General features: G+C 37.6%; 1 protein-coding gene across 1 annotated transcript in view; it reads right to left on the minus strand.

Annotated features, from left to right (window-relative positions):
* The window catches only part of ENPP3 (ectonucleotide pyrophosphatase/phosphodiesterase 3), a 44,324-nt gene that overhangs the window by 11,822 nt on the left and 8,072 nt on the right, over positions 1-24,430 (minus strand). Inside the window, exons 3-17 of the mRNA XM_075707615.1 lie at positions 23,468-23,586; positions 22,348-22,473; positions 20,846-20,906; positions 17,831-17,928; positions 15,111-15,190; positions 14,416-14,535; positions 12,863-12,972; positions 11,404-11,469; positions 10,473-10,545; positions 8,936-9,044; positions 8,644-8,772; positions 7,214-7,245; positions 4,172-4,299; positions 2,256-2,322; positions 525-612 (exon numbers count right to left, since the gene is read on the minus strand). Of these exons, the coding sequence (XP_075563730.1) occupies positions 525-612; positions 2,256-2,322; positions 4,172-4,299; positions 7,214-7,245; positions 8,644-8,772; positions 8,936-9,044; positions 10,473-10,545; positions 11,404-11,469; positions 12,863-12,972; positions 14,416-14,535; positions 15,111-15,190; positions 17,831-17,928; positions 20,846-20,906; positions 22,348-22,473; positions 23,468-23,586 (1,406 nt within the window). The remainder of the gene's footprint in view (positions 1-524; positions 613-2,255; positions 2,323-4,171; positions 4,300-7,213; positions 7,246-8,643; positions 8,773-8,935; positions 9,045-10,472; positions 10,546-11,403; positions 11,470-12,862; positions 12,973-14,415; positions 14,536-15,110; positions 15,191-17,830; positions 17,929-20,845; positions 20,907-22,347; positions 22,474-23,467; positions 23,587-24,430) is intronic.

Genomic DNA, 24,430 nt, shown 5'->3' on the forward strand with positions numbered 1-24,430 from the left:
ACATTGCCATAACATGTGCATTAAATCAGATGTTTTAATGCAGAGTACAAATGTGATTGCAAATACATCACATTGTGAAGCATACTAGCGTATTACATTTTTGTGTGATGCCTTAATCCGTATATTCTGAGGCACATACTTCCTAATTCCTTACTGCTGGGACTGCAATGGTCCATCTTACATTATGAGCAAGAGTGGTAACTCTCTACAAGATTCTTATCCCACAATTATTCCACAGGCAGCATTTCAACAGTAAGCCCACATGACAGGAGCGCTTCTCTCTGATTCTTTAGTGGAATCCTTCTGCAATCAGAAACAACCTTCAAAGCAGAACAATTTTTGACAGTTAATCTTTTAGCACTGTACAGAAGGCAAAAGAACATGGCTTCAGTGTTTTGTGTGAAAAACCTAGCTTCTGAATGAATTCACCCAATTTTTAGTTACTCTTCTTTTAGCTCTCACAACACTGGTATTTGAAAACACTGTTGGTTTATCATCTAAAGTACTGGATTGCTTCTACTCACCACACATAAGGTTGTAAACCTCGATGTTTTCAAAAGCATCCACTTCTGTTTTCTCTTTAAAGCTTGGGCCATATGCTAAGAATATAGCCTAGATTGTAATAAACCAAAAGTTGTTATCTAAAGGAATCCAAATTAAAAACTGATTCAGTTGCATTTTACAGAAACAGGGACACTGAAACAAAATATAGTCTTTTCACAGTCATAAAAGTTGAAATACAGGATTGTTCTGGTAAAGAAGGCAAATTTTGCCCATTGTATGTAATTTGAAGAAAAATGCAAAATGTAAATTCATTTCTCGGGATACTTTAAACCATATAATGAATCGCGGGGGGGGGGGGGCATGTTCTTTAATATTTCGATGTATCCTTGTGAAAACTGTTGTTTGCTGTGTTTCAAATTCACACCTTTTTATGTTTTCATTGCAACAGCCAGTAACAATGCCATTTCAAAAAATGAAGAGTTACGACAGTCACAGATGCTATTGAAAGGCTAATACTGAGCCAGAAATATAAGCGGGGGGGAAGGTGGTGGTAGTGTAGGGGTTGGTTGGTTGGTTGAAATACATGTTGCATTCTCAAAAGTCACTTGGGTCACTTAAGAAGCTATAGCCATAGCTAAAGCAAGGAGCAGAGAACTGGGGAGACCCATCCCAAGCTCAGCAGAGACCTGTATCAGTACCACCAATGGTACAATGTAGTGCTGGGCAGACCTTACTGGGGTCTGCAAGCATGGTAGCAGAACACTGATACTGCTTACAGTCTCACATTAGTTTCTACTACTTTATAAGCCTTCTGAGCTGCCTGCCATAAGACACAGGAAACAATAATCTGTTCTAAAATAATAATCTTATGTTCTCATAAATAGAAAAGGGATTTTTCATTCATTTTAAAAAGACAACATTAAGACATTTTGCTCCTTTATGAAGAAAAAAAATTTTCTTCAGTCATTGTGCCACCTGCATAAGGTCATCTATGATTAAGGTTTCCATGTTAACTAGAATTTACCTTTTCTTTCCATATAAACATTCAGCACCATTCTCATCAGTATATTGACATATGCTTTTAATATAGTTGTGAAGATCTGGAAGAATCTGATTCTTAGGCACAGAATATGGGACTAGTAGTGGCATGCCTGACCTTACTTAAAGGTTCACATCACACAAAGCACATGAAAAACCAAAAGCTTAAGACCTCAAAATATTTTCACTGTAACCAGAAGTGAAAATGAGATGAAACTGCAGTACAGGCTATACTAACATATAGGTTATACTAATGACCTTTTTGTTCTGATGATATGATTAAGTCTTGTAAGATAAGCAATGAGATTTAGGTTACTTGAGCACACAGGCTTTCAGATGCTCAACTGAACTCCCAGAGACTATGGAGATTTTTCAGTCATTGCTTCAGCAGAAGAATGAAGGAATGAAAGAATTCAGTAACCCATAGCTAAACATGGTATGCTTGGCTCACTGTAGTCTATCTGGCTTCATGGAGTTAAGGTGAGCCCAGACAAGTTTTACTACACGATCCAAGGAAGCAGGGCTTGTACACATTGACGAAAGGCAATACGAATATGTGGATCCAGTATGTGTTCACAGTTTACATGTCTGGGTGACATGGAAGAAAAAGCACACTGCAAAAACTATCATATATTCTATATTCTGGTGGTTCACCTAGCACTTTGTGATTTTCTATACAAGAAGGCACAAGACTTGAATAGAAATCATCTTACCTCCATACTTTTAAATTCGTTGTTATAGCCATGGTTACCCCTATCACAGTATGTGTAATTTCGGTCCCTAAGAAGAAACCATCGTATAGAGTAAATAAAAATGGCACAAATAGAACCAGTTAATAACAGTCATCCTGAATCACTGGACTCTGAATCATGTCTTAAGAACTGACACTGGCATAATATTGTAGTACTTTTTGCTCATCCAGTGTTCACTTTTATGAAGATCTCTTTTTCCTGTAACAGGGGTTGCTAGGGACAGAAATAAATTATCCTAAGTAGCCACTGAGTGTACAATGAATCAATGTTTTCAAAATAAATTGAAAAAAATCAATATTTCTGAACTGAGGCCTTCACCTATCTAGAAGTTTCAGAACAAGTCTAATCTGTTTAGGAAGAACTCTTCAGTTATATTCTGTGGTATCTACATTTTAATAGAAAACTTATAATGGGAGAACTTTGCTGTTAGCCTCTGTGGAACAATAAAAATAAGATTGCAAAGGATTTTGCCTTACAAGGCAGTGCATTTTCATCATGGATTCTAAAGGGTGAAGGAGAGATGTGGATGTGTGTGGGGGTTATAGAATTAATAACATGTCAGAATAGTCTGTAACTTACAATGACTAACACTTGTTTTAATTTACCCGTTGCTGAGATACATGGAAAGATAAAGAGAGAGTCATCCCATACTGATTCAATGCACATTTGTCAAGCACATGTATCCTGTTTTCAAAGGCACAAGAACATCTAAGCATAGTTTAAAAAAGGGTGAATATGAGATTTTTCAGTGGGCATTTCTTTTTATATGTCCAGGACAATTATTTGGTTGCAGCAAAACAAACTATCATATACTGATCAGGCATTTTCTACTATTTGAATAATCTTGATATTCCAAGTTGGTTCATGCTTCTCCCACTGCACTGTTGCTCAGTAAATACAGTATTGCTACTAACACCACAGGCTTTGTATTGAGTTTTCAATGTCTCAGGACTAAGGCTTGTCTGAACTGCTCTGGATTTGCTCAGAGATATTTTTTTATTGTTTAACTCTTACAGCAATTTTTTGTAATGACAAGGTGGTTATGTCTAATTTGTTATTTTATCAGTTTATATCTGCATGGCAAAGACATAGTTTTTATATAGATAGCAGTAACAATTAGTTATTTTTTGTAGAATGGAGACTAGGCTAGAAACAACTCACTGATGGTCGATTAAAGAAATGCAGATCTGGAACTGAGCAAAACCAGACTTAGAGGTAAGAAAGAGAATAAAGAACAAATATCTAGCACATGTAGAATGCACCATGTCTAGTGAACTGAGAAGTAATGTTAACTTGTAGGCCAGTGAAGAACGAGCAAGCTTTAGTGTTAGCATACATACAGGAAGGACCCCATTCAGATTCACAGAGTGAGGAAGAAGAAACATTGACCTCGTATTCCTCCTGATGAAGGACTCATAATGCTGATTACTGGCCGTATCTACACATGCACCAGACTGAAGCCATCAACCTTAGGATCCAGAAGGGCAGTGGAGGGGTGACCGTAACACCAGGAAAAGGGCTAGATACTAGGAAGGCTTTGTATAACAATTTTAACTGCATTATTTTTGAGACCTTTTCTGTGTAGTAGTATTCATTTCTTTATTTTCTTTTTTCTTCCTTTTTTTGTGTAAAAATTTGGTCTGGAGTAATGATGATTCTTTTACTAAACTGTTAAGATTTGAATCGTACTAATAATACATTCTTGGCTTTAAGTATAAGGCGCATTTCCTTTTTACACATAGTAAGATTTTAAATGTAACAAACATGGAAATGTAACAAGTCTAAAGCAAAACAGGAAATGAGGCATCTGTGAAGGAAATTAAAAGGATGAGAATGGGCTGGAAAAGATAAGATTAACAGTCACTGTATTATGTTACCTCACAGCCAGCCACTGTCGGTCCACCAAAAGATGAACTTTATCAATACGAATGTTGTTAGCATAGTGGAATCGTTTTGGCAAGTCAGGTGTCAGATAAGCCTTGAAGTGCTGAGGGAATCTTTTGCACTGTGCAAGGGGAAAGAGCCCAGTCATGAGTTTTGGTCAGTACCAAAAATAAACCCATCATTCAAAATTATTGCAAACATCTTACTGATAGGAATGTAAGCACAAAGCACATTATTCACAGATAGCTTCCCAGATAACCTGCAGATCTCATTTTTGGCCCAAGAAGCAATGGAAAGAAAAGCGGCTTTTTTTTTAATTATTTGAAAATATACTGCTGTGATATGTAAGGCAAGTTCACAAATATTGTGGTAAAAGTACTGCTAAGGCTGAAAGACATTTAGTAGTAATGTTTAGCCCATATGTCCATACTAATGTCACTGGCATGTAGTATGTAAAATTACACTCTATAAGAGAAAGTTTATTTCTGCCATCTTCTATTACTTTACTATTCATTAAATAACAAAGAAAACCAAGTACACATAACGTAGCACAGTCTAGGGTTTTAGTTGCAAGACTGAACATGTACTCTCATGCCATGTAAATGTCCAGTGCTCAGCTGTTAGCTAAAGGCCTTAGCTTTTACATCCACATTTAACGTGTTAATATAACTGTTGTGTAAGCAGGCATGCTATGAATGAGTTTGGCATTGAGAGCCTAATGACAACCATATGACACACTGCAAAGATTTAACTACCATCAGGCCATCAGGAGCATTCCAGCTGGCTGCAAGCATCATGGCAATGTTTCAGAAATGTTGCTCCTGATCAAGAATCCAGCACTGGGACAACACAGAACATCTAAAATGCTGAGGGAAGAGCTGCTAAGAAGCTGGCTAAGCCTGTTTTACCGTACAGGCAGTACAAACTATAGTATGCTTGGAGTCTGATCTGACATCTTCACCTCTAAGTACTAGAATTGTATACGCTGCACAGAATGACATTTAACATGTGAAATGAGAGTAAGTGTGCCTGGATAGTCATCAAAGAAGCATAGTGGAATCCAGGAACAAGAAAAATAAGGATTCAATGGGTTTGTGAGTCCAGGAGAGGAGGTCATTCTACAAAGGATAAGCTAATTTAAGGGAGAAATAGAGGAAATCAACATATAGTATGACTTTATGTCTATTGATTACCAATTAATATGTAACTCACAACTCCCTTCTCTGCTCAAAACCTCATTCTAAGAACTTGAAAGGGACAAAATACACAAACTCTAACTATTTATGAATAGAAAAGGAAAGAGGAAGTGTCCTGATACCAGGCTATTCCTGTAACAGAAAGATGCCACATCTCTGTAACTACTAGCAGTTGCAGTTTCAACTGGGATTGAGAACATGCAAATTGGGCTATTCCCCTCACATAATGCTCTTTGATATCACAGGCTCCACATCATACAATGGGGTAGGGGATGTAGCACTGAAAAAAGCTCCTTCTGCTATTCTCAACCATTGATATCCTACTCCCGCATCTGCTTTGGGTACTGGGAAATAAAGGATGTGTTCTTAGGTATTCAGAATCAGGAACAAATTAAACAGGAACATTCACTGCCCTTTGGACTTTAGTGGCAAGCAAAAGCTACTTGTAATATTGCACAACTGAGTTGTTCAGTAAGTTAAAGGAAGACCTCTAGTGGTGATTTATCAGAAATATACCCAGCTGAGACAGCCCAGAATTTTTCCCAGCTGTGAGCATCTATTCTAAAAGTATCAGAACATGCCTACTGCTTGGACTAGGACTAGTCACAGAATAGAAAGCAAACTGGCAATGAAGGAAAGAATGGAAAATTATAACAATACTTAGAGAGCAAGCAGTTTAAATGTTTAACTCACTGTAAATTTTAAATGCAAAGAAATACAAAAAGACAACTTTCCTACAAGCATTTCAGTTTGTCCACCACATTCACCCCACATGTATTAATGTATATCTTGAACAGCAAAAAAAAAAAAGGCAGCAAATTATCTATCTAAAAAAGTATAAGGAAAAACATGCACTGTCGCATCTTGTCACCTTTCAGTAAAAGAAACAGGCTTGGTCATCCTTTGTTTTGCACTCTGTTCTGCATTCCTTTGTTTGCACCCTTCAGAGCTCAGCTGTCACAGAGTGTACCTACAAGGAGCAATGGTCTACATGGGAGACATAGACAAGCTTGGACCTTCCGTGAAGTGCTACATCCACACAGTATGGCAGAGATCCAAGCAGAACTATCAGTATGGGGCCCAGTGGTACTGCAACATACCTAAAAGCACTGCAAGTACTTAAGTGATAGTCATAAAAGATCCTAAAAGAGCAATACTGCCTCATGCCAAAGTTCCACCTTGCCTAGTACTCTGTTTCCAATCAGATCTCCAGAACTTCCAGAATCAGATACAGAAAGTGTGTAAGAACAAGTCAGGTATTGAATGAACATTCTTTCTTGTACCTGCTCAGTTTCCTCTAGGCTTCAGGGATTTACTGAGTCAGAGCTTGCTTGTGGATCATGTCTAATAGCCATTACAGGCCTGTCCTCCATTAATTTGTCTAAAATCCCCCCTTCTTATTTATATTTCCAGCCTCTACAACACCCTGTGGCAATGTGCTCTACAATGTCAATATCTGTTGTGTGGAGAAGTTGCTTTAACCTAGCCTGAGTGCAGCACTTGTGGTCCAGAGCTAACAGATGCCTATTATCTAAAGCATCTCTGTGTTGTATTCTGTTCTATAATGAAGATACACCCTACTTTCTCCATGTGAAGTCAGCCACTTCTTCTCTTTCAAAATGAAGTACAGAAAACTCTTTTGCTCTGAACAGAGATCCTCCATGGCAAACCTTTGTGTACCATCTTTGAACAACTTCCAGAACTGCCTTCTATGGTAGACTGGAGTCAGTACACTATTTAAACTGGCACTGTAGTCTCAGTTTTTCACAAACTGTGTTTTTTTTCTCAGATTCCTATTAAGAGGAACTATGAGGAAAAATTATGAAAATGTTTACTCACTGTGAGGTTTTTAACAATTCCTTCTGAATCAACTGTTAAAAAAAAAAAAAAGATGAATTAACATATATTCAAACAGCTGAAGGTCCAAAGCCTCATGAGAAAAATTTCAACATGCTTTTTGTCTGTAAAATCGAATTTCTTTAATAGACTGTGAAGATTATGGTAATCATAGCCTTCCACAGGTAGGACTGTTATGTTTCCAAGGGTAACTGTCTGTAAGTGTGGTAGCCTGTAGAAGTACCTAGCACTTTGGGCACATCAAGACAGACTGTAGAATACTGCCATGGTGATGATTGCCTACACCTAAAGCTGACACATCATCAGAACCAAATTTTCTTCTCCCACCTAACCTCTGTTTGAAGTATAACCTTTTTTACATCGAACTGGGCCTAGAGCACTTGCCTTGTATTCCACTTCCAGCAGCAGTCACAGAGAAAAATCCAGTCTGTCTTAGTACTTTCACCTTCTGCATTTTCAAAGAGTGACTTTAATGTTTTGACATTAGCTTTCTAAAAAACAAATCTGAGCACTTTACAGAAGGAAAATGCCTTCAGAAAAAGTAAGACCATTAGAGGAAATGAGTCAACAATTATATTGAGAATAAGACGTATAGAAAACATCATTATTCTCTCCTCTGCTTATTTCTTTGCTCCTTTCTGCCTTAGACTGTCTTCTACTTAAATCAAGGAAAGTCTGCTTTATGTTGTGTAAATATTGTGCCTACAAATATAAATACAATTAGAAAGGATAAATAAAAAGTACAATGGGATCCCAGTTCTTATTTGAGATCTGAAAGAATTATGCTTTTTAGAATACTTTATAAATTCTATAAACTCACTAAATAAAGCAATTCCATGGTTTTACCTCTCTCCATTCTTTTCCCTGATACAAAAAGTTTTAGGATGGGTTTTTTTGAACCTGGTAGCACGGTATCTATTCCGAGTCAGAGTCAGCTCACATGGTTTCAATTTTGTGTTCCTTTGTGATACTAGCTAAAAGGCTCAACCAAGGCTTAGATCCCACTGTGCTAAGGTTCAGATTCCGTAACTTTGTACAGTTAGGAATAGTCACTGCTTCAAAAAGACTGACTGACAATGTTGCACAAGAAATCTGTGAAGAGCAATGCACTTACGAAAGACCTGAAGTTCCAGTTCAAAACAACAAAACTATCTTTACTTCATCTTTCCACATGCAAAAAAAATGCAAATCAGAGTCTGCAACAAGCTTTTCTAACCTTCAATTTCATCTAAAGGGGTCATTCTTGCCAAAAAAACCCCAAACCCCACGAGCTTCCATGGATATTTAAGCCAGGTTAAGTGAAACGGAAAGCTGTTCACTCTGCTGATTATTACTTATTATCTATTTACCTTATTTATTTATTTATTTCCTGTTACACTGAGTATGCAAACCCAGGATTGGTCCACACTTACAGGTAAAATAATCGTTTGGAACATTTCTTGCTCGAATGCGAGCTGCAGGGCCAGCATACATGTAGAAATCAATATGTTTGAAGTAATTAGTCATATATTCTAACTGTCTGCAGTAGGTCATCTCCATCCCTAAAGAACAATACAGAAAGAGTTACTTTTTATATACAATATATGGCAAGGAAGATAAAGTGAATTATAAAATAGATTAAAACTAGTAAGCATACATATTACATAGAGGAACAAAACAATGACTCAGTAAAATTTAGATTGAAATAAGAACTATATACATTACCATGATCAGCTAAAACAATGAGGTTTACACATTTGTGCAGGTTTCTTTGTTTAAGTCCCTCCATTAGCATTCCCAGTGCCTGATCTGCTAGCTGTAAGGCTTTGATTACCTGTGAGATAAACCAGTTTCATTAGAATTCTTCTTTCTGATTTCAAGTTCTCACTTAAATGTAATCATCAAATCTGAAAAAAATGAGCTTTTCTGTCAGTTTTCAGGTTCTTAATATTGCTGCTTCTTTTCTTTTTCCTTCACCACCAGAGTATAGATGTGCAGAATTCCACTACTCTACCACAGAATGTACAACTTAAAAAGACTCACAATTAATTTTTTTCTATTACCTTAGAAAAATTGAGTTTTAAAATACGTTTATTGAAAGAAAAAAATTAACACATTCTGATCACATTTGTTCCTCACTCTCAAATTTATATAAAATATCAGATGTATAACATTAAATACAATTGTTGTTGTAGTATGAGCATGTCATGGTATTAACAATAAGCAGCATTTCAAAAATACTTACACACACATATTATCTATAAGACCAGTGTAGCACCCAAGAAGGCATGGTGCCCCTCTCTCATGTATACAGTCCCTTCAAGCTTCCTACAGAAAACCACTGACCATACTTGAAGTAATATAGGAGAAATCCAGCACAACCCACCCTGCAGGCATTCACAGAAGATGGTCTTCCCTAGTTGGCACAGCTGACTGACAGTCTTCCTGTAAGTCCTACAGTAAGGACAATATCCGACTGAGTCTGAGGACTCCACATCTGAGCACTTGCACCCTTCTTGTTCCCCTAGCTCTGCTGTACTCCCTTGAATGTCTTCCGTGCATGGACAATGTACACATATACATTGTCGTATACCTGGTTTCCTGCCTAAACCAGGACATACATGCACATACAGCAGTGGGTTTTTAAGCCCTTATGTACAAAGAGAAATGGAGTTCCCTTTCCAATTAGGGACCCTAATACTATCTTACAAAGATCAGTTTTTCTGTCCTTGTCCACTACAACAAGACCTTTTGCTGAAGACCATTTCCAAATACATTAAACAAGACCATTCCAGGAAGGAGCTGATATGGTAAGTCCTAAAATCCTTAAAGACTGAACTTTTTGCCTGCGTGCAAGTAAAAATGTAATATTTTGGGGTTACAAATTAGCACACATTGAAGTACAGTGTTAGGAATAAATAAAAGACAGTTCTGAGGATTTACCAGGCCACATGCTTCCAAATATCACTTGGCAATAAAATTAAAGTTCAGTCTAAATACAACCATTAATACTATCTCTAATAGTATGATCTGAGACTATTTTCTGCCAGTCTGTTTGGTTTACAGCTCTTTTGATTCACACATAGTGTTGGAATTGTAACAACGGGCTTAACCACAAGCAAGAGTTCTTAATAAAACCTCATAAAAAAGTCACAGTAATTTTTGATCTACTATCCTTTCCAAGTTTATAAGGTGGTTAAGTTCATAGTACAGCACCATTTTTAGTATGATTTAGTTTAATAAAACCACAAAAACTACTTACACCACCACTAACTGGTCCAAATGAATGTCCAGAAGAATCTGGTTCTTCAATATATAAAGTGTAGAAATCAGGCCTTGAGTTAGAAATAAATAAGAATGGAATATTATGAGAATTTGGAGACAGCATTTCAAAAGAACACTTTCATTTGAAAAAAAAAAAATTAAATGAAACAAGCCAAAACTAAAGTCCATACAGCAAATATAATCATTCAACTTCCTCTGAGTTTTGTAATTAATCAGCATGGACTATTTGAAGTTACAATTTCAGGAACAGTATCCAGTGTCTTTCATTGGTATCCAGAAATCACTCTGAAAAACTTCAAGATCTCGGACAGCAGAGCAAGCTGTTCCTTTTTGAGATGTAAGTGGAACTACCACCTAAAGGATCACTTCCTGATTATGCAGCAAGGCTCTAGAGAGCATCTTCTAACTGCAAATATATTAGGAATTTGTTAAAAGTTATCATATAAAAGATTTCACTTGTTTACATGTCACAAAGTTGAACACCACAATCAGTACTGACATTACTTTTCATCCTGAATTACTGCCTGCAATTACTTTCAGATATTTAACTTTTCTTGGGCAATATCTTTCATACAAAATCTTTCATCCATACACTAAGACTGGAAACTGAATGTTCCATGTTTCCTCTAGGCTATGCACCAAGAAAAAAGACACAACAATAAAAGCAAACTTATACAACAGTACATTCTATTCAGATATATATGCACTTTTTCATCTTTTGTATCTACAATCTTATGCTGAAAATGATTAGCTATACTTATAGAACAGGCTTAGGTTCAGCAAATTATCATTTGAGATGGTGAGGAAGATTCCATGTTTCACAAACATCAACAGAAATTTCAATTGCTAAGCATTAGAACCTTTCTAAGCTATAGTCTCACAAACAGCTAGATATTACTAAGTGTTACCTCTCAGATTTGGTATAATCAAGCCATTTCAATATTCCTGAAATTCTCTGTTCATATGTAACCGAACTGAAAAAAAAAAAGAAAGATACGATGATATGATGTTAACAAGGCTTTTCTGATAAGCCCTTCTAATTCCAAGGTACAGAAAAAGTGTCCACCCTCTACTGATATACTAAAGCCACAGAATTGGATTTCAAGAATGATGCGTCTTAACAAGGTACCAGCAATCAGTTTTATTACTAACATTTTTGACTGAATGCAACTCTCTTTTAATGGCAAATTAGACAGATCCTGATTTTGCAAACACAAACATGTGATGTTGATGGGAGTATTCATATATTTATAATTAAATACATGCAAAAAAGAGATTTCAAGTTCAGGACATAAAACTGAAGTACAAGTCAGAATAATTTTTATTCTTTCCAGCATGTATAAACCTTGGACTTTTATATTTTAAAAGCAAGTAATGTCCCCAGGAAAATCTTTGTGAGGTCATGCTTTTTTTCCTATGAAGGAATCCACCCATTAACAGCTTTGCTTTCCCCCAACACCATGCACAAGCTTTATGTTAGTTACCTACAGTACTCAGGTGTTTTCTGAGTACCAATCCTACACATCATTGCAAAGACCATTGTTATCTATAGAGACTTACAGTTATATACTTGCTTTAGATTATCTTTGTAAATATGAAGAATCATGGGAGATTTACTGAAATCATCATGAAAATTTAGAAATAATTTACTAGTATCAATGCCTTCCACAAGAAAAAAAAAAAAAAAACTATGAAGGTAATTGCTATATTTTCACATGTGTAACCTGTGAATTAACTAGACAAAACATACAGAACTATGATTCAGCAGCAGTGTGCACATTATCACACACTCAAGCAAGACCAGAGGGAATTGATCTAGAGTCCATCTTCCTTCAGGAGCTTCCCTATCCAGCATCCTCTCTTCAGTTAGTTTCTGCCTTCTATAGCCTCTTGCCATCGCTTCCAAGTTTGTGTTCATTATCTTAGGGTATAAGTTATCTGAAAGCTTATTCTCAAGTACAAGTATTTTACAGGACTATATAGTATGTGTAGATTTTATGCGTGGAAATATGATAATCATTGTTATAGCTTAGCAGTGGCTACTAATCAGTTATAGGATGCCTTCCTAGTGGGAGATCAGTGGTTTCCAGTTGGCTGAAACTTTCAAATCTTTCTAGGACAGCAGAATATACAGTACCCTTTGAGTTTCTCATTGTGAATCCCCTAAATGGTTTTGAAAATTTCAACTATTAGTGGTAGTCACCTGGCAAAACCAGGATGATGTGACATGGCACTTATCTTTCAGATTGTTGTTTAAAAATCTTGTAGTTTAAAAATCTTATATTTCATTTCCTTCAACTGTCATATGGCAATTTGGATTTTTGGAGTAATCTACAGGAATTTACTACAAGCCCTATAAAAACTTACCTGTTGAATACATAGTACAAGTTGGGGTAAGTTCCATTAATCGGAACATCAGAGCCTGGCCAAAAAAAGGTACCTGCTTTCAAATTTTGGTACATTGCTGTCAGCCAGACCTATGAGTAGAGATACAAACAAATGATTTTATGGCATTTACACCACTGGAGGACCTCAGATCACCAAAGTAAAAATACTTAATTGGATCAGAAATATGGGCCGCAAGCATGCATTTCTCTTTCTTCTTTCACACATCACACAGTTGAGTAATGACCATATCTAATTTGAAGTCTGTTTTCTACATACACATTCTGAAGAAAAATTAGTAGCATGGAAGCCAGGGTGTTGCCCTTTTTTGGGTATTCTCAGCACAGAAAAATATCATATAGTTATTTCCGTAATTGACAACAGGTAGTGATCTTTTTTCCTGTCACAAATGCCAGTGGAATGGATCATGAAGATGGAAGAATGGTTCAAAGCTGCATCAGGGATGTTCAGACTTGACATTAGGAAATACTTCTTTACTGAGAGGGTGGTCAAACACTGGAACAGGCTTCCTAGAGAGGTGGTCGATGCCCCAAGCCTGTCAGTGTTTAAGAGGCATTTGGACAATGCCCTTAACAACATGCTTTAACTTTTGGTCAGCCCTGAATTGGTTCAGGCAGTTGGGCCAGATGATCATTGTAGTTCCCTTCCAATTGATATATTCTATTCTATTCTAAGATATGGATTCTAGTTATATGACTTTATTATAAGAGGGCATTATTTCTATTCATCTTAAAGAGTGCAGCTGTGGTTCTGTTACAAACCTGATGGAATTCTTCATGAAACAATAGTACCAAAACCTAGGTACTTGAGTATACTATAAACATGACTACACAGACATACACACACACACACATGCACATGTAAATAAATATATAAATGTATATTAAGTAGATATACTACATGTGTATTTGTTATATTTTGTACCATCATTACAGCTTGATATTTCTAGTAAATTAATAATATTAATCATAACCATAGGTACAATCAGGGTGGGTTTTTTTAATGAAATGTGCCATACGTTATATGTAAGTGTTCTTTTTGCTGGAAATTAAGCACTTTGCTATTCTCTTCCTTGCTTTTATATGCCTGGACCTTGTAAGTGTATTTGTAAATGGATATAATTTGGAAGTAGATTTTCAGATTTCATTTTGTAGGTAGTTGTCAAAAGACAAACAAAAAAATACCCCACAATAAAAACATATACAAAATTTACTGTGGCTTCCTGTGGCAAGAGATCCATTCCAATACTAGCCAAAATATTTAAGTCTTTTTTACTAAATGCCACATCAAGTGAAATTTTTAAGTCTCAAAATTAACATTTTAAGAGTCCTTTCACTTCCATAAAAAGCAAACTGTTTTGCAAGCACTCTATAGTATGAAGCCTACAGGATATTTAGCACATACTGCAAATATATCACACAGCTTTGCATTTTATTCTCTTTTTGTTTTGTTTTATAACATGGTACATGAGCCACTCCAGACATAAAGGAATACCATGATGAGAAATAACCTACTGGCTGCCCCTTCCACCATGCAGGTTTGAATTTTTCCGTCCCAGAAAGTGAAAAATGCTTGTTCAAGTCTACATCATACATGCTGTTATCAATAATACCGTGAGATTCTGGATACAATCCCTGCAAAATAAAAATAAACAAAAAAACCCCGCTGAATCCTGAAATCAAATGGAGCCTAAACTATGTTGCAATGCACACAGTTGCAGTGTTGCAATTCTTTTTAGGGCCATTTTATCACAGAAACAGAACACTCTTTCCTAACCCACACAGATCATCAGATTCCTGACAATGAATTCAGCGTGCCTGTCAAGTTCCTTTGAATTTCCCTGTTTTCTCCCCAGCTTAACTAAAAGCTGATATGCTATAGATTAAGTACCATATATGTCATGTGGCTGTATATACCAGCTGCCAAACCCATCCTAACACACACTGTCATCAAATGGTTGTGTCCTCACCCATACTCACCCATATCTAATTAGACTGACAAAGATCAGGAATAACTGGTTCACAGGTCAGAATCAGATAGCATACATATGTGGCCACATAGATCATGCCTGCATATACTATCTCAGCATCTATCTCTCTCTTTTATTCCTATAGCTTGAGTTCCCATGTCCCACAAAATGATTGGCACCACAAATTCCTTTCTATGTCGTCCAGATAATGAAAAGCAAAAATAGCAAATTCTCACTTACTGTCACAATGGTGTAGTGGTTTGGAAAGGTTTTTGTGGGGTAAACAGCTCTCATGTATTTTGAATGCGTACCACATGTTTCTGCAACAGATCACAGAATTAATATAAATTTGTTTATAATTTTTTTTAATTGAAGCTAACAGTCTTAAAAACAAATAAAAAAAATTACCATAGTCAGTTGCTGCGGTGAGGGGGTGTGTGAAATGTGACTCCAACTTACGACGCATACATTCTGGTATGTCCCTGTGAGCTAGGCCTACTATCCCATTGCAGTCAATGGACCCTGGACACTCAGTTCAGCTGCCTAAAGCTGAGATGCCTAGGGCCATTTGAGACATCTTTAATGATCCTGCCTGGCCTTCAGATGCTGCTCCTACATCCTGCCTGCCAACCTGAATGAGTGTCTCAGATACTTCTGAGACCCAAAATGGCACTAGACATATATGTTTATGCAATGAGAGTGAAGCCTCAGAGCAGCCCAGGCAAGATATTCAGCAGAACTGTCTGGAGACCAGATGCATGGGAAGGACTCAGTTGCTTAAGCACTGGAGTCTGGTGCCATTTTAGATACCCTGAGATATCCAAGACATCTTCATGAAAGTTAGCAGTGTTGATACGAGATCACCGGCAGATCTGCATCCTCCTGACACAGCTACTGAAGGCCACCTAGGATATGCCACAGCATTCTGAAGTATACTAGAAACATGGGCTAAGACAACAATTTGTCCTGTGGCACCCTGTCTGTTGTTTGAGCTGACTTCCTCTCTAGGCTCTTGCACTGCACTGTACAGACTGTCCTAACCATAAATGCACCGACTGCAATGAGCATATAGACATCTCACATACAGACACCTCCAAGAACATAGCTAAATGTAGGTGTCCTGCTCTGGAGCGAATCCCACCCCAGCTGTCCTACCTTCATCTCCAAACATTGTGTTACTTTTCAGCAATCTAAGGCACTTACCATACCTGAACATCTGTCATTTCTAAATCCACTGTAGTATCCAACTTATTTACCCACAAAACAAAGGTGTGAAAACTGGAAAATGCCTTAATGCCATTTTTAAATCTAACTCGTGGAGAAACAGTTCTGTATTAAGCTGTAGTCGGATGATTATTTGACTCACACTCAAACATACTTTATTCTTTGATGTACAGCATTTCAGTCAAAGAAAAGAAACTGATTTTATCTAAACAACCTCAACTAAACAATGAAAGCCTGAAATTATTCTACAAAAATGTTCCTGTGTGGTACAGAAAAATAGGCTTAAAGAGTGTTTAAAGAAGGGCTGAGTAATTGACAAATACATGAGAAACTCAGCATAATTTTTTATGGATTTCTCTCGAACGGTAAAGGAGCCACATTCGTAGTGTACATATTCTATAACAGCTAGCTTGATTAGCTCTCCTGAAAATCCTAGGTTAATGAAGTTAATAGAGAGGAAATATTTTATGCCAAAAATCAGCATTACGATTGTTCTTTTGCAAAAGAAAGGAATTTCCCTTTCCTTTCTACTGTAGATTTCTGAGAAGTATAAACATGAATGTGCATAAGCAATTGTTAAAATTGACCACAAGTATGAGTAATGCTGAATTAGATCTGTTCTGTTCTTGGAAACATATATGTAGCATGGTTTTCATGCCTTTTGTCAATTTGGCATTTCCTTCTCAAAAGATGGGAACCGAACATTGACTTCTGCATGCATGATTTCTTCACTGATTCAAGATTCTTCCAATGTCAGAATGATATCAACAAATAAAATATTTGCACAGTCAGGTTTGCACACTGCTTCACATTCAGGCTTTTGGATACCCTCATTATCCACAAATAAGATTGTTAACTATTCAGTAAAATGTAGTACTTTGTAACATCCATGTGAAGTTTTCAAATGAGCACAACAGAAACAGAATATGATATATTCGGAACAGATATGAACACTGTCAGTTTAGACTATTACCTCTGAGAAGAAATGAATAAATTTGCAGACATTTTGTCCAGGTACAAAGTATCTTGAGAGCTGAGCTCTAAAATATTCAGGAAATTTTAACAAAGTGTGCATTCCTGGGTCTCACTTTTTAGAGCCCTTTACAGCACAAGCTAAATATGTTCCACTTACTCTTTCTCCCAATATTCAGAAATACTGGGAAACAGTTACCTGAACCTTACTGCAATCATATCAATATATTAAATTATATCAATATGTAAATTACATTGCATTTAAGTCTAATATAGTAATATTCACTGATATACTTTTAAATATGCAGCTTCTCTTTAATAGCTTAAAATATCTGACTTCAAAAAAGTGCATCTTTGAGGAAAACTTTCCAATAACCCTATGCATTTTCTCCTCATATTATACTTAATGATGATCTCCTTATCAGCTAGAATTTTTCAATGGAGTACAGAGAAGGCAGGATATCCTTCTCTGGAATTTTTTTCAGTCTTAAACTGGATTTGAATGTATATTTCAAGCTATTTATTTAATAAAAAGGTGCTGACCAGTATTAGAGGCCTTGTTAAAAAAGTCATGTTTGCTGTGTGCTCAAATACAAGAATTAGTGTAGAACATGTAATAATGAAAATATACAACTGATGAGGGAGACCTGATTTGTGATTTTCTTATTGATGAGCAACACATATGCACAACAGCAGCAAAAGGGACTGGAGAGGTTGCATGTAGACTTTTAAAGAAAACAGTCAAAGCACTTTTGGTAACTTACTGAGTTTTTTAATATTTGGCATCAAAGAACTCCAGGTTTGCAAGTATTCTGCTCTAAACCCATCCATTGAAAAAAGGATAAGTGGTGGCAGATCAAATCTACAAGAAAACATGAGTTTGTCATCGTAAAGGAGTTTGAAGAGTTGGTGGCTTGTTAAGATCTTTATCAACAAGATAAATTCTACTTTTTAAAGCAGGATCCAGAATTTCCATGTACTAGCCAGAATTAATATCACAGTGTGAGATAAACAAATAGTTCAATTTTGAGAGCAAATACACAATCCTCCTGAAAAAAAACACTGGAGGAATAAAAGACAAGCTACTCAGTATATACACAACCTAGGAAAAGAAACTGGGTTTTGTTAATCTTTTAATTACAAATATTTAATCACAAATACAAGCAAATATAAATGCTGCAGACTAGCATCCAAATACAAGCCCGGAGTATAGAACAGCGAAGTACCTCTGTGCATAGTAATGGGTTGAATTCTGTCTCTTGTCTCTTAATGCATCTTAGAAAGTCTTTCAGGCCAGCTGTACAAGGACTGTAAAAGTACAGCAAGCACTCAGCAAGCAGTTAGGGTCAATTCTCTTGGCAATGCCAGGTTTGTGCTAACCCCTTATCTTACCACATTTCCTTTGTGAAGACATCACTAAGCAGTCCATGTTCTTTGTGGATTATTTCTTTCAAGTTTCCCAGCTCTCAAGGAGCTGGAGAACACTTTTTTACCTCAAGGCCCCTGACAAACCGAACTCAAAGCTACAAATGCAGCATCTGCTAATGTGCTTAGCGTAAGACTTTATGTAAAGAAACAAGGATAAAAGCCTCAGGTCTGAGGTAGATCATACTGTAGTATTGTCCTGGTTTCGGCTGGGACAGAGTTAATTTTCTTCCTAGCAGCAGGCATAGTGCTGTGTTTTGGATTTAGTAGGAGAAGAATGTTGATAACATGCTGATGTTTTTAGTTGTTGCTAAGTACTGCTTATGCCAGTCAAGGACTTTTTCAGCTTCCCATGCTCTGCCGGGTGCACAAGAAGCTGGGAGGGGGCACAGCTGGGACAGTTGACCCAAACTGACCAAAGGGCTATTCCATACCATATGACGTCATGCTCAGTATATAAACTGGGGGGCGGGGTGGCCAGGGAGCAGCAATCGCTGCTCGGGAACTGTCTGAGTATCGGTCAGCGGGTGGTGAGCAATTGCATTGTGCATCACTTGCTTCGTATATCATTATTATTATTATCATTATTATACTGTTACTATTAGCATTTCTATTTTACTTTATTTCAATTATTAAACTGTTCTTATCTCAACCCAGGAGTGTTTCTCACTCTTACTCCTCCAATTCTCTCCCCCATCCCATCGGGGTAGGGGGAGTGAGCGAGCGGCTGCGTGGTGCTTAGTTGCTGGCTGGGGCTAAACCATGACAAGTATGTATGACAAAACAGGCACAAACTGCAGCTGATCTCTAGAAGAGTGTTCAAAATCTTGTTCTAAAAATTCTAACTAGGAGGTGCTAGCTGTGAAAATAAACTTCAAAGTTATTGAACATGCTTTCTCTTAACTAACCTAAAAGAACTCCTAAAGAAAGATTCATTAGCAGTTATAAAGTGCTGGTGCTACAGCACCTTTTTTCATAACACCAAGTGACAAAATCAGTAGGATCAAGTCATCTAGTTCTGCAAATTCAGTCTTTTTGTTAACCATCATTATATATTCTGCAGGCTTCTTAGAAACATATAAAGAAACATAAAAATTGTAAACATACAATTAAATTAAAAATGTAGTTTGAAGGGGACTTCACTACAAATAGTATCTAAAAAAAACCCAGCTATTTGTAATTTATAGGAATGGTTCACTACATAAGCGTGGAAAATATTTGAAGAGAAAATGATTGATAAAATGCAGTTACTGATAACTGATTCCAAACCTTTTTTGGAGTAATACTTCGAGTGATAACTATTTTTAAAAAGTTATCTATTCACACCACGCAGTAATCACTATCCCAGGGTTTTTTTCTCATTTGCAGTGGTCTTTCCAAAACACATAATTACACTGGCATCAACAGTTTGTATAAAACCAGTTTGTATAAAACAGCTTCCTGATTTGAATCTGAAATTAAATGGAGCTTTATATAGCAATGCTGCACTTAAAGAAGCCTTTCTCCACTAGTTTCCAAGCTTTACCCCATGAAACTGTGTTAACTCAGCAAATTATTTGTTAACCTAAAAAGTATATTTTTATACCTATGTTGGAAGGCGCATGCAGGAACCCATGAAGAGGCCACAATACTAAAGGTATTATTGTTACAATTAAACTAAATTGGCAGTAAAATAGATAGAATAATGGATAACATCACAAATACCATAACAGAACCAGAAAATAATTCATTTTTCTTCTAGAACAACTTTTTAAACTGTGTTTCTGCCTAGCCTCTACCTATGATTCTGCAATACTGCACAAATAGCAAAATATCTACAGGTGGACATCAGAATTACCATGTTCCAGTGTTTGTAGATACGGCTACTTTCAAAGCTTCCTTTTTAACATGCCTTTCTTCCCACAGGTAATTCAAGTAAAAAACCCCTCTTACTTTGACAAAGAATTGCAATCACAGATTCTAACAGTTGTTACAGCTTGCATAAGGCAATTTATCTGAATTACCACAGATACAATATGGTAACACAAAATGGACTATGAACAATTTGTGCTACATGAACCTTGAGATAACTCTTATTTTTCCAGGTCTTTGCAAACTGACTTTCAATCTGTATTTGAACTCCTGTACTCTGCACTAATCTGGAAATGATAAATGAATGCACAACAAAATGACAAAGGTTTTAGAAAAACAAACCACTGCTAGCCACAAACCACTTCCATAGGATATCCCTTAGGGCAGGAACCTTGTTCTCAGTAAATATGAAAACCTCATGAAGACCTGCTTCAGGCCACTGGAGTATTTCTGACCATCACAATGATATTCTTTGCTAAGAAGACAAAATTATTTTATCCTACCCAGCTGGACACTGAGGAGTTTGAAGTGATACACATGGTTCTTCCAGCCAAGGTATTTCACCTAAAAGGACAAAAGAAAATACTGAGTCAGCATTAAAAAACCCCACACAAACAACAAAGACGTTTCCTGTCTGATCTTTTTAGAGTTCTTCCTGGTACTTTTTCTGCTTCAATACAGAATTATAGAAATGTAGGGCTAAAGTTACCTTTAGAAATCATTTAGTGCAACCTATTGGGCCCTCAAACCCTGAAAGGGCTAATGTTTACAACTGTAAGTTGAAAACAAAACACATAGTACACAGACAAGCAAACAAACAAAATGGGGAAGAAATCACTGTGAAAGCTTAGCTGAAGTTTTATCTGGTTTTAAATGGAAAACATTTAAACTGTACCCTGTCCACACTGGATTACTGCCTTCTTTTTTTGCAGATACCACTTACACATTTAGAGATGATTGCCAGCGCTCCCTTTAGCCTTTTCTTTTTTATTTTCTGTAAAGAACCCAAACTCCTTCAATCTTTTCTTGTTGACCATGGCTTCCAAATTCCAAGTAATTCTTTCTGTTCTCCTTTGAATATTCTCCACCTGTTTCACAGCTATACTCTTTTATGATAATGTTTGCTCATCTCTTTGGAAGAAATAAACCAGGTCAATAAAAGAAGAAAGAAGGAAAGCATCCAAGAATGGAAAAAATATAAAGAAAAGAGAAGAAGCAGTGGCTGTTGAAGTTCTCAGCTTACCACAGAAATCTTCTCTCTCAGTAAGCAGCCAAAGGCAGGGATGTACGGTGACCTTATCAATCAATTTAGCACCTCGTCAAACTCCTGACTGCTTTTAGCTTTAATTTGCTTTTAGGTGACAAATATAATTTTGCAGGAGTTGCCTTAAATCTCTGCCACCTCACAATATAAAGGAATTCTGATAACAGATACTACGTTTGATGTCACCGGTATACTCTTCAGGTATCATTCCTGTAATCCGATTTTACCAGTGCTATTCTTCATGTGTTTAGCCAGAGTCCGTATGAAACAATCAGCCATGAACAAAACTATTCAGAAATAAGTAAAACATAAGAAGCCCAATCTGAAAATTAATTTCTAATAAAAAGGATGGGAAATTTTAAATGATGGATGATTACTACAATATGTACTTCAGATCGCATGAAGTTTGAACCAGGAACCATGTCTCCATCTATTTTTGGTAAAAAAAAAAAAAAAAAGAAAGAAACAACCTAAAAACCCCACAATTGGGTATTCTGCTGCAATATTCAAAACATTGTCTTTCTAATGAATGACACACATTCACATTGTTCTCCAGAAACCATCTTTTTCCCAGTCAAAAATATCAAAAGCTTCACCTCAAAACATCTGCATTTTCTGAAACATCACCGTAAGATGCTAATCTTGAGAAACAAATGCATCTACCTTTATATTTGCCATGTTTGCCCATCTATTTATTTCACAGGACAATTTATATATAAATCTTTTTGGCTTTTGATTTACCTTTGCAAACGCTATTGTAGTTTACACAGCAGTCTTTTATCTGCAAGCAGTCATCAGAACAAGAACAGTAACTTCCAGGTATCCGTGTCTCACCACAACGGAAATTAGTGCACCTCCAAGATTGGGCTGAAAATTGCAAGAAAAAGATTATGATTTGCTTCACAGAACCTTATGTAAACTCCTTTGTATGGAAATCCTGCAAACAGGTAAAGAAAAAAAAAAAACAAGATTTTTTGTTAACCTATAATTTACATGTCCTGCTTGAGTGGCTTTAGAATTTTTATCTGAAAGGAAAACTCAAGATTTTAACACATAAAGCCTGTTTTTGCGGCCATTCAATGGTAACACAGAGTCATAGAATAATTTCTTTTACAAAGATGTCCCCAAAGTCACCCTGTTCAATATCTTCCACCCTTCCAGGAAGATTAAAAAAAAAAATCAAACCCATATTTCTCCTACAGAACAGAAAGAGAAGGAAACAGATCTTTTGCCTGCTTTTGTACACAATTCCCAGCAGACAGCAAAAAAAAGACACGTAAGGACTGAAGCGGGTGGAAAAAGCAGTAAAAATGAACAAACATCCCAGCAGCTGCCAGGAGAGCAGTGAGAGTAACCGGGAAGGAGTCTGGCCTCCACGCAGAGCCAGGCCGGTCCCCTGGAAGATGGAGTGGAGTCCGCCGACCCCAGGCCCCCACCGAGCTGGGAAACACCCCTTCATTTTCAAAAGTGCAAGAGGAGCCGGCACAGCGGCGTCGCTTCAGGGCCCCGGTCAAAGATAACCTACGATTTCCGCTCGCACTCATCCGCGGCTTTATCTGGGCCAGGAAACGTGCACTGCAAATGCTTTGGTTATCCACGAAGGACAAAAATACAGGGATCTGACTTGAGAAAGACACGGGAAGATTTTGTGTCCTGCCGGGTCACCAAGTTGTGACCCTCTCGCCGTCTAAGCGCAGCAGCAACTGACAGCGCCACATCCTTCCCTCCCTGAGGGAATGTGACATGCCTTCCAAATATCTGCATAAATACGAGAATTTATCCTTCTCCTATTACTATCACATGAAAAAACAAACCCAAACTAAGACGGAAACCAGTGAGCATTGCCTGTAAAGGAACATACTTGGCGCCACGCAGGTGTCCTCGTAGTCCCAGCAGCAATCCCGACGCTCCTTGCAGCCGCTGTCGCAGCGGCAGCCAGGCACCTCTTTCCTCGGCGGCTCGTTGCACTTGTGCCTGCAGCTGACTGTAAGGAGAAGGCAGCGAGTCTCAGTGCTCAGGTAACCCTGTCCCACACTGGTCAGTTTACTGGATCGCGGACAGGGGCTGCGGGGAGAAAGCCGCTGAATAATTTCCCAAACCCGCTTCCCGAGTCATTTTCCAATGTGGTCACTAGCACAAGGGTCAGCAAGGTGAAATGAAAGCCGTAGGAAGTCCTCTGGATGTTGAAGGTGCTGGCAGCTGTTTGGGCTGTGCTCACGCGGAGCCTGGGGCAGGGCTCTTTCTGCAGCAGGTCTCCCCAGGACGGGTGGCACAGGCAGCAATGCCCGGGTGTCCCACACTCCCAGCACGAGGAGGGGGAAACTGGCATCTCCCCTGCTCATTTCTGGGTCCGGGATGCAAGAGGAAGAGCAACTCCCACTTTGGATGTTCCCTAATCATAGAATCATAGAATCGTTTAGGTTGGAAAAGACCTTCAAGATCATCCAGACCAACCATTAACCTACACTACCAAGTCCACACTAGGCAAATCAAGGGTAGACTAGACTAAACCATGTCCCAAAGTGCCACATCTACCCGTTTTTTGAACACTTCCAGGGATGGGGACTCCACCACTTCTCTGGGCAGCCTGTTCCAATTCTTGACCACCCTTTCCGTAAAGAAATTTTTCCTAATTTCCAACCTAAACCTCCCCTGGCACAGTTTAAGCCCATTTCCTCTTGTCCTATCACTAACTACTTGGGAGAAGAGACCAACACCCACCTCACTACAACCTCCTCTCAGGTAGTTGTAGAGAGCGATAAGGTCTCCCCTCAGCCTCCTCTTCTCCAGGCTAAACAACCCCAGTTCCCTCATGTACCTGCCA

The sequence above is a fragment of the Pelecanus crispus genome, chromosome 3 (assembly GCF_030463565.1).
Source record: "Pelecanus crispus isolate bPelCri1 chromosome 3, bPelCri1.pri, whole genome shotgun sequence".
Taxonomy (NCBI): Eukaryota; Metazoa; Chordata; class Aves; order Pelecaniformes; family Pelecanidae; genus Pelecanus; species Pelecanus crispus.